Raw genomic sequence first — 17,083 nt, 5'->3', positions numbered from 1 at the left:
TAAATACCTTAGAGCTGTCAGCTCGCATCACTGATCCGATCAGAGCCAGTCTTTCCCACTCTAAAGCAGTCTCAGCAGCACCATTTGAACTCCTCCTAACCTCTGCTTGTTTAGTTCTCTGTTGGAGTAAAAACCCCAGATTCCTGGCCAATACCCAGCTCATGTTGCTGCAGTACTCCACCCTAAATCCTTTTACACTTTGGGATCCACACAATTGTAGGTTAATGTATCCCACCCTAGAGATGTTGGCATCACAGCAGTAGAGAGGAATGTTTGTATATACAGCTGTCCTGGCCCAGAAGGAATTGGATCTCAGGAACAAGCAAGGATGCCAGTCTACACAGCTGCTTTGCCCCACAGGGGTTCGCAAATCTGTGGCAGACGAGACTTCTCTGAATATGCAACTGCCCCATTCCAAAAGCAGCTGGGTCTCTAAGCTGGACAAGCAATGATGCCCTCCAGTTGCCTCTGCCCCATAGGGAGATGCATCTTAGTACAAAGGAAGAGGGAAACCTCCTCTGAAGTTTAGGGCTTCATGGCCGAGGGGACTCTGGGCTAAAGGCTGACAGCAAAGCCATGCGGAATGTATTTCTGCAGTTCCCCAAGCTCTTGATCACAGGAGTTTGTTTTCCACTCCAGTGAAGCTGGAGCGCCAGCTCTTGGAGCATGTTTGTTCCAACTCCATCAATCCCACTCCAGATGGCTTTGTTTCAGCAGGTGCCAGGAGACTGCTGAAACAAACACAGAGAGGAGTGGAGGAGGAAGCACTTTGGGAGACAGCTGGAGAACCCTTGCTTCCCTACCTATTCCAATCTCACTAATGCCCCAGTCCTGACCAGTTTGTGAGCTCTCCTCTTCACAGTGCCTGTGCCCCTCAGATTATAGTATACTGAAAGGCCTTTAACTGTACTCTTCTAGGTTCTTCCCCCATCTCTAAACATCAGGATCACAGCTATAGATCTATCTGCGTTTCCAATATTCCTCACCCTGCTTCTTCCGTGCCTTCGTGAATGTGGGAGGGGGTTGATTAAGGCTTCGTTTAGGCTGAGCTTCTACTTCTCCAAAACAGCACACATACCTGGGTTTTCTTATTTCTCCTCCCATATTTTCAACCTGCCTCAGCCTTTCTCTCAGCCCTCTTTTTTATCTTAATAGCCCCAAACATTCTCCCCAATTTCCACAAGCCCTGCACATAATTTCCTGGTCACTCCCACTTCCGCTGGCCTATTGCAACGCAACCTGACCCTACTCTGCAGCTGGTACTTTCAGCCACACCTCTGCCCAGCTCTGTGGCTGCAATTCATAGCTGCAGAGTTTTAATTTCCTTAATGAAAAATGGAGGTAATATTCTTTGCCAGAGGAGGAGAGACACAGAATGTATCCTCAAGGATGAAAAGCGGGACAGTATGCACCATGAGGATTTGAGCTGGCTGTGTAATGACAGGGAGATATTATGGTGGCCGCTTATGCATCTCCAAAAAGGAGGAAATGCATCACCAAAAAAGAAGGCAAAAGAGGACAACAATTTGTATAACATTTGCATATGCTAATTTATATGTATATTTGTACATTTAGAAATAATAGCTGTAATTTAAATAGAAACACAATACATTTCACTATATTGGGGAAGATTGACCAGGTGACCTGTGTGCCTGGTCAGTATGCTGTCCAGATATTAACAGTTGATGGGCAACTTCAAGGCCTGCTCTCTCTTTTGATGGTTCTTTATCTTTAAACTGGACTGGGACTCAACAGTCCTTCAAATAGAGGAGACCTTCAAACAGAGGACTGTCGTCTTGACAGCTCTTCAAATAAAGCACTGTCCTCTGTAGAGTAGGCCACCTGGCCATTCTAGGAGACAGAGATAAATAATAGCTAGGTGCTGAACTGCAGACTGGAAGGTCGGCAGGTCAGCAGTTCGAGACCCAAGTGCTGCGTGACGGAGTAAGCTCCCGTCTTCAGTCCCAGCTTCTGCCAACCTAGCAGTTCAAAAGCAAGAAATTGCAAGTAGATAAATAGGTACCACCTCGGCGGGAAAGGTAACAGCATTCCGTGCACCTCGGTGTTCAGTCATGCTGGCCACATGACCACGGAAGCGTCTTCGGACAGTGCTGGCTCTTCGGCTTAGAAACGGGGATGAGCACCACACCCTAGAGTCGGACACGACTGGTTGGGGACACCTTTACCTTTTTATACATGGGAGGACATAGGTGGTTTAGCTAGATAAATATGCCTATGAGAAAAATTGATTTTATTTTATTATTTTAGGGAGCAATCCTGTGGCCCCTAGACATTGTCTGAGGGGCCATAGGATACTGGGGATTCCCCCCTCCGAGGTCAGAGACAGCACTCTGACCTTGGAAGGGGGAGTCGGAGAACAGACCCCACCCCCATCACAGCTGGCATGTAAAGAACTGTGCTGGCTGTCCTCCAAGGTCAGAAAATCGGCCTCGAAGAGGGGGAAAAAGGAGTGTTCTCATAGGTGGGGAGGGGAGGAGACCAGAGAGGCCAGGATACAAGTTATCCTGAGCCTCCTTCCCTCCTACTCTAAACCACCATTGCTAGACAGCCTAGAAAGTATGCCATCTACTAAAGACGGGCTAAAAAGCCCGTCTAGTGAAAAATGTGAGGTGGGAGGACAGGAAGGCAAAGATTGCCTCTGCTGTTCCTCCCACCCCACACTGGATGATCAGAAGCCTCTGAGTTCCGGGGCTTCCAATCACTGAGGGCAAAATCAATAGGATTGCATCCTTAAAAGGTCTTTTTCACAGTGTGCCATACTGGGATTTCCAGTGCTGCATGTGGAGCATCTCCCAGCTCATAGAAGAGCATCCCTTGTACACAGAATCCTCTGTGTGCATTTATTTATTTAGTTGTGATACTTATATACCACTTAATATAATAAAATCCCTAAGTGATTTTGAAGCCACCCTTCAAATTATAGGGCCAAAAGTTTGTTTTTAATGCTTTGGCCTTAGGGCCATTTCTGCAATATAGGCCTGTCCTGAGCTATGTGCATTTGGGGTAGGTATGCCAGACCCTTTACCTTGTTGAATCAAGGCAAGGCTACATTTGTTTTGTTGAAATTTTACAATTTTTTTTAAAGGCTACACTGTCCTTAATTTTAAGTGGACCTGAAAACAGCCAAGTGGAAAGTTCAAAATCACCAATAGCCAGGATGCTAAGCATGCGGCCTCCCTCCCCAGCTACAAGAGCTGATCTGAATGTTTTTGGTATAAGTCTGTAATCAGGGCACCTGCAGTCAAAAAATAGACTATTACACCCCAATCCTTTGCATATTTGCTTAGATTTAAGTATTTACTGTTTTGATTTTTTTCTTTTTTTGCTGAAGTCAACATGATTTGACTTTAAATGGAACTAGAAGTCTTGAACTGGTCACATGTCCACATGGAGATTCATTTTCCTGAAAAACTGGGTTGTACCAAGACATGGCAAGTGGTGATTCAGCCATATTTAAGCATTTGTAAGACTTGTTCAATTCGTATCAATCCACTGAAAAAGCTTGCTTTACATGCACACCCATCCTATGCATGTTTACTTGGCAGTAAGTCTTACTATGTTCAGTGGAGCTTACTCCTAGGTAAGTGAGCACAGCATTGCAAACATAGGACCAAACATTTATTTCTAAATCCCAGAGTGTTTAATAGTGCTTACTCCCATGTAAGTATGTTTAGGAATACTAGGGAGTAAGCCCATGGAACACAGTGGGACTTGTTTCTGAGTACGCATGTACATAAGCCATATAAAAATTGTAAGTCATATAACTGTAAGTACTGAAAGGCATATAAAAATGTGTCTGTAAACAATCCCTCATTCCCATTAGTTTCAGTGGAACTCATATTCTACACCTGGGGTGGACAACATATGGCCTGTGGGTTACATGCATACACCCCCATTGCTGAATTCAGTGGCACAGTGGCAGCAACAACAACAAAAGGTGGTTTGCTACTGAAATTTGGAGGCAAACCGCTACAGAAACTTAAAAATGACACATTTAACTTGAAAACAAGCTAACTTTGTCCTTCTTAAGCTTCTGTAGTGATTTGCCACTGAATTTCGTTGCAAATCCCTGATTTATTTTGCCCCCAGCACCAAATTCAAAAGCACTGCAGTGAGTGTGTGCCCATGGGCAGTCCAGGGCGTCAGAAGTGGCCCCCAGATCCCCCTGAGTTGCTCATCCTTGTTCTATACAAATGTGCATAATAATGTGACCCTACTGGAGTTGTATTATTGTATTATATTGTACTATATTATATTAATTAAACAATTTTGGTTACAGGCAACCAACATACAATTAACAAAACAAAATGTTAGGTTAAATAACAAAGTGGTACAAACAATTTCAGTTTTGAAAAGTTTTATAAATACAACACAAACATGGATGTTTCTAGTCTTGCTTCTTACCAAAGTGAAACATAGAATTTTATTAAGTCAAGAGCTTGTGGGTACTTCAGTTGATATGTGAAACTGACATTTAAATGTCATCCTAATTTAACCTTTCTCCTTATACACAGGGGTCAGGGATAAGTCCTCTTATTGGGAACGTCTTGGAGTCTGCAAACTCCAACAGATACTCTCATGTTTGTTGTGTTGCAGTTCCCCCTCTCATCATCACCCTTTATGATCTCTAATCCCTCTGTCCCTTTGTTCCTTCTCCAGGTAACATCATTGGATCAGGGATCTTTGTGTCACCGAAGGGTGTGTTGGAGAACGCAGGCTCAGTAGGGCTGGCATTAATTGTGTGGATTGTAACTGGTCTCATCACAGCTGTGGGGGCACTATGCTATGCAGAACTGGGAGTCACCATCCCCAAATCTGGAGGCGACTATTCCTACGTCAAAGACATCTTTGGCGGACTTGCTGGGTAAGAGGGGAAGGGGTAAATGGGATGGAAGTGGCTGGTTGGACTGGTGATGTGGAATTGGGGCAGAGGGTGGTAGGGGACAAGGTCAGAGGGGTGGGTCATACACCTGTTTCACACCTGTATCCCTCTCAAGGTTCCTGCGGCTATGGATTGCTGTACTGGTGATCTACCCCACCAATCAAGCCGTTATTGCCCTCACCTTCTCAAACTACATACTGCAGCCGATCTTCCCTACCTGCCTTCCCCCCGAAATCGGTTTGCGATTAATGGCTGGGGTCTGTCTTTGTAAGTACCAAACCCTCCACTGAGAGCAATGCCCACCCTCCAATCGCTAATGTTGGGTTGATTTAGATTGACTGAAACTTGGTGGCAGTTTATAAGTTCCCTGTAGGGCAGATGCTGAACTAGCCTTCTGTCAGGCCTGGCCATGATATACCATGAGTGTTATATCATTCTCACCATGGAATGGGCATGAAGTGTGGGGCTTGCACCCAGTCATTGAACATTATCAATGACTGGTTCTCTGTGCACTTGCAGCCGCCCCACTGTGAGTTTATATAAGTGGCCTCCATACTATAGATGGCCATTTGAATCTATTCAAGGATCCTGGGGTTATGTTACAGCCAATCTAGCCAACTCAGGATGACCATCTAAGGCAAGGTAGGCTTCTCCCCTAATATTCAAACCATATGTAATTATTCCTCAGGAACATGTATAGTTACGGCCATCTCACTGTTTCTACATGTTTACTGTTTACTGTTATAAACTGAATGAACCTATGAGAACCAGTGTGATGTTGTGCCTAGAGTGTTAACTTGGACCAGGGAGATAATTGGCTTGAATCTCTGTTTGGCTGATGAAATTTACTGGGTGATCTTGGGCCAGTCACTCACTCTCATTTAATCTACCTTGCAGGGTTGTGTTGGGATTAAAATGGGGTAACCAACATCCATGTGTGCCAGCTTGAGCTTCTTGGAGTTTAGGTGGGATATAGATGTATCAAATAATAATAACATATATTTAGTCTACATGCCAAAAGCACAATTTCAGTTGCTTTCATGGGAAAACGTGTACATGCAACTCTTTAACAGGTGTTGATAATATTGTTCTAGTTATTGTGGGGTATAATATGGAATGACAAGCTTTCCTCTTAAAATATGGCACTTTTTTGCAATTTAATATTTAATATATCCAAGAGTTGGCCTTTGAGCGTTGGTGTGAATCTTGTTTCCTCCCTTATCTGAAATGGAGCTCCTCACCAGCACCTGTAGCTGGAGGCAAATAGAGACCTGGTTCACACGTAATGCTAGCCCATGGTTTACTTAACCCATGGGTTGTTGAATTCTGTGTTGTCATGATTTGTGAACCCAGCTGCGCTAACAAGCCATAGTCTGCTGAACATGAACAAACCAGAAAGACAACCCATGGTTTGTTGTTGGGTTGTGAACTCTGGGTTGTTTAAACCATGAGTTGTCATTACATGAGAAACCAGAACCATGGGTTATTCATGGGTTGTTTCGTCAGGCTACAAAGGTAAAAGAACCCAGGTGCTCTATATGCCAGTGCTATTGTGCCGCAAAGGCATTTGGGATACAGGGAGGGAGCAGGTGAAGGAGGAGGGAAACAACCCAGGAATTGAGAAAAGAAATCACAGTTTGTTCAATTTTCTGCCAGACAGATCCCAGGTAGGGCTACAAACCGTTGGTTAAATAAACAGTGGGTTAGCATTATGTGCAAACCAGGTCAGACTCTCACTGACTGGGTTCAGACAACACAATAACCCACACTTCAAGCTTGAGTATGGGTTGAGTGTGGGTTGTCATCAAAACATGGATTATCATGTTGTCTGAACCCAGCTGCACTAACAAACCATGGTTTGTTGTTGGGTTGTGAACTGTGTGTTGCTCGAGGTTAACAAACCATGCTTTGTTAGCATGGCTGGGTTCAGACAACACGATAACCCACATTTCAACAACCCACAGTCAAACAACAACCCATACTCAACCCCTGACTGTGAGTTATCGTGTTGTCTGAACCCAGCCGCTATGTGAGCATACTAAGAACCCTTGAGAGCCTGATCCACAAGGTGCTTCCAGAAGAGGCTTTTATCATGCTATCACCCTGCCTCATTCACAGAATTTTATGGGGGTCCAGATGTCATCATCTTCCACTAATAACCCTCTTGTCCTTTCCCACTGTTTTTTTTCTTGCTGCATAACATCTATTAAGCAGAAAAAGATGGAATAGTGCCCAGTGCTAGGAACCCTCTGTCTGGAAGCACCCACAGCCCCCCCTCCCCTGCCTCTGCCACACTGAATGGGAGTGTAGAAGGGACAGTGTGAGAGGTACTGGAATTACGAGGAATGGCCAAATGCCAGGATATTCATCCATCTCGCATCACACCTCTGAGCCATCTATTCATTCACCAATTTCCATTTATCCCTGAACATACCCTTTTCCTCTTGATGTCTGCACAATAAATCCAACCTTAGTCAGTGAGGAGTGGGCAGTTGTGTACCATGAACTAAAATAATGATTAGGAGGGGTAATCCTTGCTGAGGTTACCTTAGGACATCAAATGCTGGGAAGATCAGGCAAGAACTGGTTTTGTTCCTTTCTTTCCAGCCCCACGGCAGGGGGGAGGAAAGATGAGCGACAGCCAGGGAGGGGGTTGGCTGAGGCACTTATGCAAGCCAGCTGCTGCAGCTCAGCAAGAGTCTATTAATCAGGTCAAAGCCGGTTATTCAGCACTGAGTCAGCAAAAAGGGAGAGAGTATATGTACATGAGAAAGAGAGGCAAGAAAGAAGAGAAATCCATATCCACAAACCTCAGCAATCAGGAACTACTTACTGATGGGCCTTCTGCCTGAATCCTGTAGAGCTGGAAAATGATAAGCAGTGAATAGTATAGATCAGCAAACAGAAGGGAGGAAGTGGGGAGAGAGATAAAGAAAGCCCACTGGACTGTGAGTTTCGACTGAAGGATATCAAGAAAGACAGATAGAAGTGGGACATCAAAGGGAAAACAGTTTTAGCAGGAAAATTGCCACAGGGGAAGGCTGTGGGTGACTGCTGGGAGGTAATCTTTGGATGGTATACTTGTAGGCTGGAATTGGTCAGTGTCACCAGAGCCCTGTGAAGCAAGTCTTAATCGGTCTTATCTGGTGTGCTGTGGTATCTACTTCATATCTCCATGCTGACGTAAGCAAGCAACCTAGAAATGGTTAGAATGTTGTTTTCCTGTACCAGTCTCAGCTTGGCGGCCACAGAATAGCCTGGATAAATTTGCGGCTGCTTTAAGGAGGAAGAAGGAATGCCATGGAAGTGGCATTACTGGTCACTGACCTCTCGGAATGAAGCCCTAGATCTATTTTGAGGTCAGGAATAAGGTGGCAGGGTAGTTGGTTTCGATCAGTCCCTGGGACAGTGTGTGCTAAAAATTTAGCAACTGTTCTGAGCCACACCTTCCTGCTCCAGCGTCACCTCCGAGATTCTGTGTCTGAAAGGATCCCAGGGAATCGGAGACTCACTGGCCTTGCTCCAGCCTTGCTAGATGCCAGGGATACTGAGAAACAAGGGAACTTCCAGGAGTTCAGTCTTTGGGTTGGAACAGAATGGAGTAACATATATTTCTGTGACATTGTGAAACCAGCTCTCTAGCCCCCACCCCTGCGATCTTCATTACAGTACCAGTTTGCTGCTACTCCTCCCCACACAGCACCACCACAAAATTCCCTATGGAATCCCATACTCAGATCCACCCATTCATATTGGAGCTATTCCTGGCTCCTGCTATGATCCCATTCCAAAACTCTAGCCAGCCCTGATCTGTTCTTGGGATCTCACAGCCAAATATACCTCTTGATTTTAGAGGTAAACTTATACTCTGTCAGCGATCAACAGAAATAGTCCCCCAATCCCCATGAGCAACCTTATACTGGAAAGGAGATTGCACACTCAGCCTCACCCCTGGTCCCTGTCCTTCATCCTCCCATCATAGGTCATTGATCTCATAACATCAGTGCCTCTGGAATCTCACATGGTCCTCAACCCCCTTGTGCTCCATGGAATATGTGCTCGATGGAACATATTCAAGAGCCATAAGTGCATACTATGCACCTCTTAACATGTGTCATGCTCTTGTTAACTGCTCTTTCATCTTCACGAGCAAGGCAATAAACTTAGGATATCAACATGTCCATAGCTTCCAACCTGTGTGCAGTGACTGTACATGGCTTTTCTTACCTGGAGATTCTCTCCATATTGGAAAAACCTCACATTTGAAGTGGCCTAAATAAACAGACCCATCCCCCCTCTTCTATCCCCCACCCCCAAACTGATTTTCTGTTAAGCTCCAGGCTTCCTGTTTTGAGCCCTTCTGACTTGAACTTGATTGTGCAAAAGTGATGCTGAGTCAGCAGGGAAGTTTCCATTTCCTCTTTCTCTGCTAAGTTTTGGGGATCTCTGTTAATTCTTCCCTCCCTCCCCACAAAAAAGGAGGCAAAAAAAAAGAAAAGCAAGCAAGCATAGGACACTAGACAGAGCACATATAGGATACACCCTCTAATGCCTCCCAAAAAACTGAATAGGTCAAGACAGACATAACATTTGTTTTCCCCCTATGTATGTGCATGCAAGTTTTCATGCATACTGTTAGGGCATTGCTGTCAATCCTAAAGCCTGAAGGACATATCAAGTTCTTTAAGGATTCCAGATTGGACCTATGGCACCCTTAGCACACTCTACACAAGCTTCCCAGTCTTCTCCAGGACTAGCATATATCTGAGGTGAGAGCTTATTTATTTTGGTAATTGGAAGTGGACACAGCAAGGCAAATGGTGTCTGCGTTCTGGGTTCAGAGGTCACAGAGAACAACCCAAGAATGGGGGCAGGGGGTGTTCCTGGGTTGTTTAGCAAAGCGGAAGTGAGCAGACAGGCAAGAGGCAGCACACCCTCCCATGCATTCACGAACAGCCCATGGATAACAAACCATGGGTTGTTTTATCATGAAAACCGTAAGACCATTTGTACGTGTGGAAGTTTATCATTCTTCTTTTAGTCTTAGGGTATACTCACCATTTCACCATATATTGCTGTGGGGAGGATAAAAGTGTGATAGCTTTGGACAGGGAAGATCTGCTTTATCATCCCTGTTTGCTGTGGCTGGGGATGGGCACTGGAAAGGATGGAGGCAGGGGTTTCTATCTGTCTGTCTCACGTAAACCCTGTTTGTGTTGTGTTGGGTTACCCGGGGCCAGTGTCTGTTTGAGCAGACGAGATGTTTTGGTGCAGTCAGGCTGGGAGCCAAATAGGTCATAGCCTCCCGCTCCCTCCTCTGCTTGTTTTTCATTCCCTCAAACCTCCAAGAACTTTACTAAGATCCTTGTTTATTTCTTTCCTTTCCTTATACTGCACTGCACAGATTTAACCGCAGGTTACAGTCCTCAAGGGTTACCCCAGGCCACTTCAAATAGTGAGTAAAGGAGAGCCAAGGGAGGAATACGTCTCTGTGATCACCTGTGCCCTGAAAAAATGTTCTCTCTGAATAGCTTTGCCCTCAAACAGTTGTAAACAGAATATAATTGTGCCTGATGTATTGTGAGAGCTGGTGACATAGCGACAGATCTACAGATTATATAACCTAGCTAAGCTACAATCACAGTCTGGGCCAGAAGCAAAGAAGGCTATGGCTGCCCTGAACCAGAAAGTAGTCCTTGCCCTGTCTCAAGGAGGTAGCAGTGCAACATCTTGCTCAGATGTTGTGTCCTGCAGGCATGAAACTGGCCTTGACGGGTAGATTTGGGCCAGGAGAAGGAAAATGTTGACAGTCCCTTCCCCCACTTACTTTCCTGCTTCTCCACAGTACTGCTGACTTGGGTGAACTGTGCCAGCGTGCGTTGGGCCACACGTGTCCAGGATATCTTCACAGCTGGAAAACTGCTGGCACTGGGACTTATCATTGTCATGGGAATTGTGCAGATCTGCAAAGGTGAGGCCTAGTTGGGCCAGGCAAACAAGAGGCCAGGAATCTCCCAAGCATGCCGTACTTGCCCACCTAAGGGGAATAAGCTGCTGGGTTTTAAACCTGGGGATATGGACAGCATTCCTTAGTAAGCTGATTTAGAGAGTGGATTGGTTTCCATAGTTACTGCCCTGATCTGCATTAGCGATTGGGAGAATTGGCTGATCTGGGAAAGGGAAGAGAGAACAGATCACCTACCTTTCTAATGAGAGCCAGTGTGGTGTAGTGGCAAGAGTGTTGGACTGGGAGCTGGGAGATCCGGGTTCTAGTCCCCACTCAGCCATGGAAGCTCACTGGGTGACTTTGGGCCAGTCATAGACTCTCAGCCCAACCTACCTCACAGGGTTGTTGTTGTGAGGATAAAACAGAGAGGAGGAGGATCATGTAAGCCACTTTGGGTTCCTTGCAAGAGGAAAAAAGGTGGGATATAAATGCAATAAATAAATAATGAATGCTTTCTCTGTATTCAATTTCTCCTCTGCACAGGCGAATACTTCTGGCTGGAGCCAAAACATGCCTTTGAGTTCTTCCAGACGCCAGATGTGGGACTGGTGGCGCTGGCCTTCTTACAGGGCTCTTTTGCCTATGGGGGCTGGAACTTCCTCAACTATGTCACCGAAGAGCTGGTTGACCCTTACAAGTGAGTCAGGGACACCCTGATGGCAAGAGAGGAGGAAGAGACTCACCTTGATATTTATTCCCCTCTTCTACCTCAACTCTTGGGACAGAGAGAGGGACAGGGACAGGAGACAGGGGGAGTGCAACCCTATTAATTCTGCTTGATCTCTCATCAGCTTTTGATACCATCGGCCATGGTCTCCTCCTGGATCGACTTTGTGGGATGGGTATCGGAGGGACTGTGCTACAGTGGTTCCGGTGGCACCAACTTCAGAAAGTAACTTGGGGTGACTTTTCCTCGGCCCCTTGGCAATTGAGCTATGGGGTTCCACAGGGCACCATCTTGTCCCCAGTGTTGTTTAACATCTAAAGGAAGCCTCTGGGAGTGATCATTAGAGGATCTGGAGCTAAATGCCATCAGTATTCTGATGGCATGCAGCTCTATCTCCCTGTGACATCTGAATCAGGAGAGGCTGTGCAAGTCCTGAATCAGCGCCTAGACTCAGTAATGGGCTGGATGAGGACCAATAAACTGAAGCTGAATCCTGGCAAGACGGAAGCCCTGTGGGTGAGTGGTTCCTGAGTCCAGGAGACAGGCTCATTGCCTGTTCTGGATGGGGTTGCACTCCCTCTGAAAAATCAGGTTTGTAGTCTGGGGGTACTCCTAGATCCATCATTGTTGCTGGAGGCCCAAGTGGCCGTGGTGGCTCGGAGTGCCTTTTCCCAGCTTCGACTGGTTCGCCAGCTATAGCCTCTCCTTGACAGGGATAGCTTGACGATGGTGGTGCAGGCATTAGTAACCTCAAGACTGGATTACTGCAATGTGCTCTATGTAGGGCTGCGCTTAAGGCTGGTCCAGAAGCTGGAAAGGAAAGGAAAGGTTCCTCCTGTGCAAGCACTGGGTCGTTCCTGACCCCTAGAGGGACGCTGCTTATGCTGGCATTTTCATGGCAGACTATAGTGGGGTGGTTTGCCATTGCCTTCCCCAGTCGTGACTACCTTTCCCCCAGCAAGCTGGGTACTCATTTTACCGACCTCAGAAGGATGGAAGGCTGAGTCGACCTGAGCCGGCTACCTGAGACCCAGCTTCCACTGGGATCAAACTCAGGTCGTGGGGAGAGTTTTGGTTGCAATACTGCTGCCTACCACTCTGCGCCACACAAGGCTCTCCAGAAGCTGGAGCTAGTGCAGAATGCAGCAGCTTGGCTGTTGTTGGGAGCTGCCCCTTTTCAGCATGCAGCTCCTTTGCTGAGGGAACTGCACTGGCTGCCTATTCACTCCCGGGTCAGGTTCAGGTATTAGTACTAGTGTACAAAGCCCTAAGCAACTTGGGACCAGGATACCTGAGAGAGCGCCTCCTTCCTTACCAACCTGCCTGGTCAGTGAGGTCATCAGATAGCATGTTCCTGGTGGTTTCACATGGACCCATGGCCGGGTTGGAGTCCACCAAGAAAAGAGCCTTCAATGTGGTGGCCCCCTTCCTGGGGAACTCCCTGCCTTTGGAGGTCAATCAGGTGCCTCCTGAAGACATTGTTATTTTGAGAGGCCTTTGTTGAGTGACCAGCTGCGGTTCATTAAATTTGGCCTCATTGGAATTTGTCTCTTTTAAAACGTTGTAACCATTTTAACATGGGTGTTTTATTCTTTTTGCTGTTCACTGCTCTGAAATATTTTGATGTGGAGCAGCATATAAATATTGTAAACAAACAAACCTCTCTCTCCTCACAGGAATCTGCCTCGAGCCATCTTCATCTCCATTCCCCTGGTCACCTTTGTCTACGTCTTTGCCAATGTGGCCTATGTCACTGCCATGTCACCCCAGGAGTTGCTGGCCTCCAATGCAGTTGCAGTGGTGAGGCCCCATCTACCCCACTGTGCAAATTCCCCTTCCCCCTAGGTTCCAAATGGAATCACAGCTAATCACTTGCTCTCTCCTTGTTCCCTTCCCCATAGACATTTGGGGAGAAACTGTTAGGAGTCATGGCTTGGATCATGCCCATCTCTGTTGCCCTTTCCACCTTTGGAGGAGTCAATGGCTCACTCTTCACTTCCTCTAGGTGAGTAAACATGGCCTCCCGCAGACACTCAACATTCCACTCTCATTCACAGGTTCATCTTCTGAAATCCCCAGAGATCAAGTTCCACGATAGCAGTGCTCCTGCACACCCAACTGCAATGATCTCCTATGGGAATTTGGGAACTTAGAGTGGGGAATTTAGCTGGCACTTCATCCGTTTGAGCCTTTTCTGTCCTTTCCTGGGACATGATGATATTATCTCTCCACCATTCCCAGACTCTTTTTTGCTGGAGCCCGGGAGGGCCATCTCCCCAGTGTACTGGCCATGATTCACGTACGACGCTGCACTCCCATTCCTGCCTTACTCTTCACTGTAAGTCATCAGCAGAGAGATATGGGGGCCAGGGGTGGGTAGGAGGTGAAGGTGATTGGGGGTACATGTGGGATGAGGAGAGAGTATCTGGCAGGAGAGGATCTGTGAAGTGGCTGCAACTGAAGTCTCTGGCAAGGGCATTTTCAAGGGAATTGTTGGGATTAGTGGACATATGATGTCACTCAGATGCCTGGGGTGATTCCTGTAGCATTACTATAAGTGGTTGTTCTTTCTCTTTGCCTGTCTTTGGCAGTGCCTTTCCACCTTGCTTATGCTTGTGACAAGTGACATTTATACCCTGATCAATTATGTGGGTTTCATCAACTACCTCTTCTATGGAGTGACTGTGGCTGGGCAAGTTGTGCTACGCTGGCGGGAACCTCACCGACCCCGTCCCATCAAGGTGAGAGACTCCAAGCACATGGCCCCTGCTTGTTATAAGTCAGCCCCTCTTGTCCTGTACCAGCATGGCCTTCCCTTGGGACAATGCAGGTTGGATTGAGTTAAATCATGGCGATTTGCCTTACTAATTTAAATCAAGTGTCCAACTTCAAATTCATATATTTTCTGAAAATGCATTCATATGAATTGTTTACTATGACAAGTAAAGTGTATGTGTCTCCAACTAAACAGAGCAGGGGTGGGTGGGGGGAGCAAGTGGGCTGCATGCAGCCCTTGCTGCTGCTTCGCTGGTGCAATCTGCGCTGGCAAAAAGATTGCTGGTTTGCTGCCAAAAATCAGCAGCCAACCATTAAGGAAGCCTAAAGCGTCCAAGTCTCACTTCAAAACAAACAAGATATGTATGCTTTAGGCTGCCTGAGCAGTTTGCCGATTTTTGGTGGCAAACTGGCTTTTTTCTCTCTAGCACCTCATGGAGCGTGAACAAGAATGACCCCTAGACCCCCTGAAGTTGCCCACCCCTGAAATAGAGCCTTTATACTACCCAGGAACATAATCCCCAAACCAGTGGTCACACAGTCCTGAAGCCTTTTGTGCTACAGAATTTATATCTGCTTCAAGCAGAAATTGTGAAATTAAAGATTTTTGTTTTTCTTTTCCTATACAACATGTCAGGACATTAAACAAAATGACTTAATTGAAGACTAGGGGCCCAGAATTTCCAGAAACAAGGGTGTTTCTCCAGGACATGGAAAAGAAATGTCCATGCTGTTTTAGTTGACAGAGTCTAAATATTAATAATTTGTACCATAATAAATCCCCTGGCCCACTAAGTCATATGGATAATGCTTGACTTCAAAAGTAACTTATTTTTGGCCATGCTTTGTTCTTTTACATAGAAAAGCAGATTTCAATACAACACATTTGACAGAGAGTAATATATTTGGTTTTGGGAGATTGAATGTAGACTTTCATCTGTTTACTACATACAGAAATCTTTTTAAGCTCAGTTAATGTTAAGAAACACTTAATATAACTTAAATTTTACACATTTAAATTTAGCCTATATCCTAAATACATGTACTAGGGAATACACCCCACTGAAAACAGTGGAACTTAATTCAGAGTACACATGCATAGGATTCTACCATATAACTTAAATTATAAACAAACAAACAAACAAATGATTTAAACCAAAATCTGATTTTAAATATTAATGCAGCATTGACTTTTATCTACTTGAATTTCCTGCATGACCACCTGCCCACGCACCCCCTGCCCAAGAGATGACCTATTTGAAGCTGTCCTATATCAGATCTGTTTGTCCATTTAACCCAGTGTTTTCTAATCTGATGAGCTGCAGCTCTCCAGGGTTCCAGGCAGGTCTTTCCCATCACTTTACCTGATCCTTTGGGCTGGAAATACTGGGGACTGAACCTGGGACCTTCTGATACAAAGCATGTGCTATGCCACTGAGCTATGGTTTGTCCCACCTCTGCTGGCCAATAGCTAGCTAGGTTCTTGCTAGACAAGGAAACCTTCTTCCTTACCAGCCCTTTGCCTGCATCTTCCTTCCTAACGTTCCTGCCCAGACCCAACCCATCTCTTTCCTCCCCAGGTGAGCCTGTTCTTCCCCATCATTTACCTGCTGTTCTGGGCCTTCCTGTTGGTGTTCAGCTTGTGGTCAGAACCTGTGGTGTGTGGCATTGGCCTAGCCATCATGCTGACGGGGGTCCCCGTCTACTTCCTAGGGGTGCACCGGGAGCATAAACCGCCTGCCATCAACATGTTTATTGGTGAGTCATGGGCAGACCGAAGGGAGGACAGCTGGATGTGAGAGCTCATGGGTGTTCTGAGGCTGTGGATTATTTTGTTTTCCTGTTAAAAAAAAACAACTCACCTGCTTACCCCATCTTCTTACAGATGTAGTGACTCGGGCAGGACAGAAGCTTTGTGTTGTCGTGTATCCCCAGATGGATGCAGAGGAACCTGAAACCAACCTCAGTAAAGAGACCAAGGAGCAGCTTGAGCCAATGCGTGCAATGGAAGACCTCAACAACCCTCAGATCTGAGGCTTTTTGCTGCCGGGCGGAGGGGGGTGTTGTAGAAGCAGCGGGCAGCCAGCTGTGGACTGCATAGCACCCTTATTGGGTCTGGAGTGAATACATGGGAGCTCCCCACACATCAGGTGCTCCCTCCCTGTGCCCACAGCACCATATGTTGGGATTGGAAGAGCTGGGAATGCCCTCTAACCTCACTGCTGCCCCACAGACAGCTTCCTGTGGTAAATCCTTGCTGGGCCTGGAGTTCCCACTTCCACAGTTCCTTCCCTGCATTGACCCCTTGGTGGGGCTGGAAAACACAGGAGCTCCCCTTGCAGCCCAAACCCCCACACCCACATCCCCCACACACCCTGCTGGAAGGGGCTCCATCATTGTTGCCTTATATTGTTGGGAATGTTCTCTTTGGGTCTGAACCTCATCTGGGGGAAAGGGTCCTCCCCTTGGTTTTGTGTCCTTGTATTTTTCATATTTCTGTCTTTCTCTCTTTTTTGATGAAATAAATTAAACGCAACTTGCCATCTCTGTTGCCTTCAGTGCTGGATTGTAGGATGCAGAAACAGCATCAAATACACTTTTCTGTCCCAGTGACTCCAATTTCCCATTGGAATTATTTGGCAGAGATTACTAAACCTAGACTAGACAACACACCTACCGCTTAGGCAAGGATTGAGCTGTTTTGATGAGAGGTGCCAGTCTCCACTCCATG

The 17,083-nt window shown here is 46.3% G+C and overlaps 2 protein-coding genes across 3 annotated transcripts in view; one reads left to right on the top strand and one right to left on the bottom strand.

The window, feature by feature from the left end:
- Positions 1 to 1,215, bottom strand: part of RNF212B (ring finger protein 212B) — a 20,443-nt gene extending 19,228 nt beyond the window's left edge. The window contains exon 1 of one of the 2 annotated variants that reach the window (XM_084806483.1): positions 987 to 1,215. The gene's annotated coding sequence lies outside the window, so the exon portion shown is untranslated. The remainder of the gene's footprint in view (positions 1 to 986) is intronic. The other variant, XM_084806486.1, reaches the window with a different exon arrangement.
- SLC7A8 (solute carrier family 7 member 8) overlaps positions 1 to 17,083 on the top strand; it is an 18,618-nt gene extending 1,535 nt beyond the window's left edge. Inside the window, exons 2-11 of the mRNA XM_084806477.1 lie at positions 4,681 to 4,885; positions 5,019 to 5,170; positions 10,749 to 10,874; positions 11,394 to 11,547; positions 13,254 to 13,377; positions 13,479 to 13,582; positions 13,819 to 13,915; positions 14,169 to 14,318; positions 15,933 to 16,110; positions 16,238 to 17,083. Of these exons, the coding sequence (XP_084662603.1) occupies positions 4,681 to 4,885; positions 5,019 to 5,170; positions 10,749 to 10,874; positions 11,394 to 11,547; positions 13,254 to 13,377; positions 13,479 to 13,582; positions 13,819 to 13,915; positions 14,169 to 14,318; positions 15,933 to 16,110; positions 16,238 to 16,386 (1,439 nt within the window). The 3' untranslated portion in view covers positions 16,387 to 17,083. The remainder of the gene's footprint in view (positions 1 to 4,680; positions 4,886 to 5,018; positions 5,171 to 10,748; positions 10,875 to 11,393; positions 11,548 to 13,253; positions 13,378 to 13,478; positions 13,583 to 13,818; positions 13,916 to 14,168; positions 14,319 to 15,932; positions 16,111 to 16,237) is intronic.

This window comes from Heloderma suspectum, chromosome 6 (genome assembly GCF_057233095.1).
Source record: "Heloderma suspectum isolate Gila_16-S chromosome 6, 16-S_ref, whole genome shotgun sequence".
Classification (NCBI taxonomy): Eukaryota; Metazoa; Chordata; class Lepidosauria; order Squamata; family Helodermatidae; genus Heloderma; species Heloderma suspectum.
This window is presented reverse-complemented; position numbering and strand designations above follow the sequence as displayed.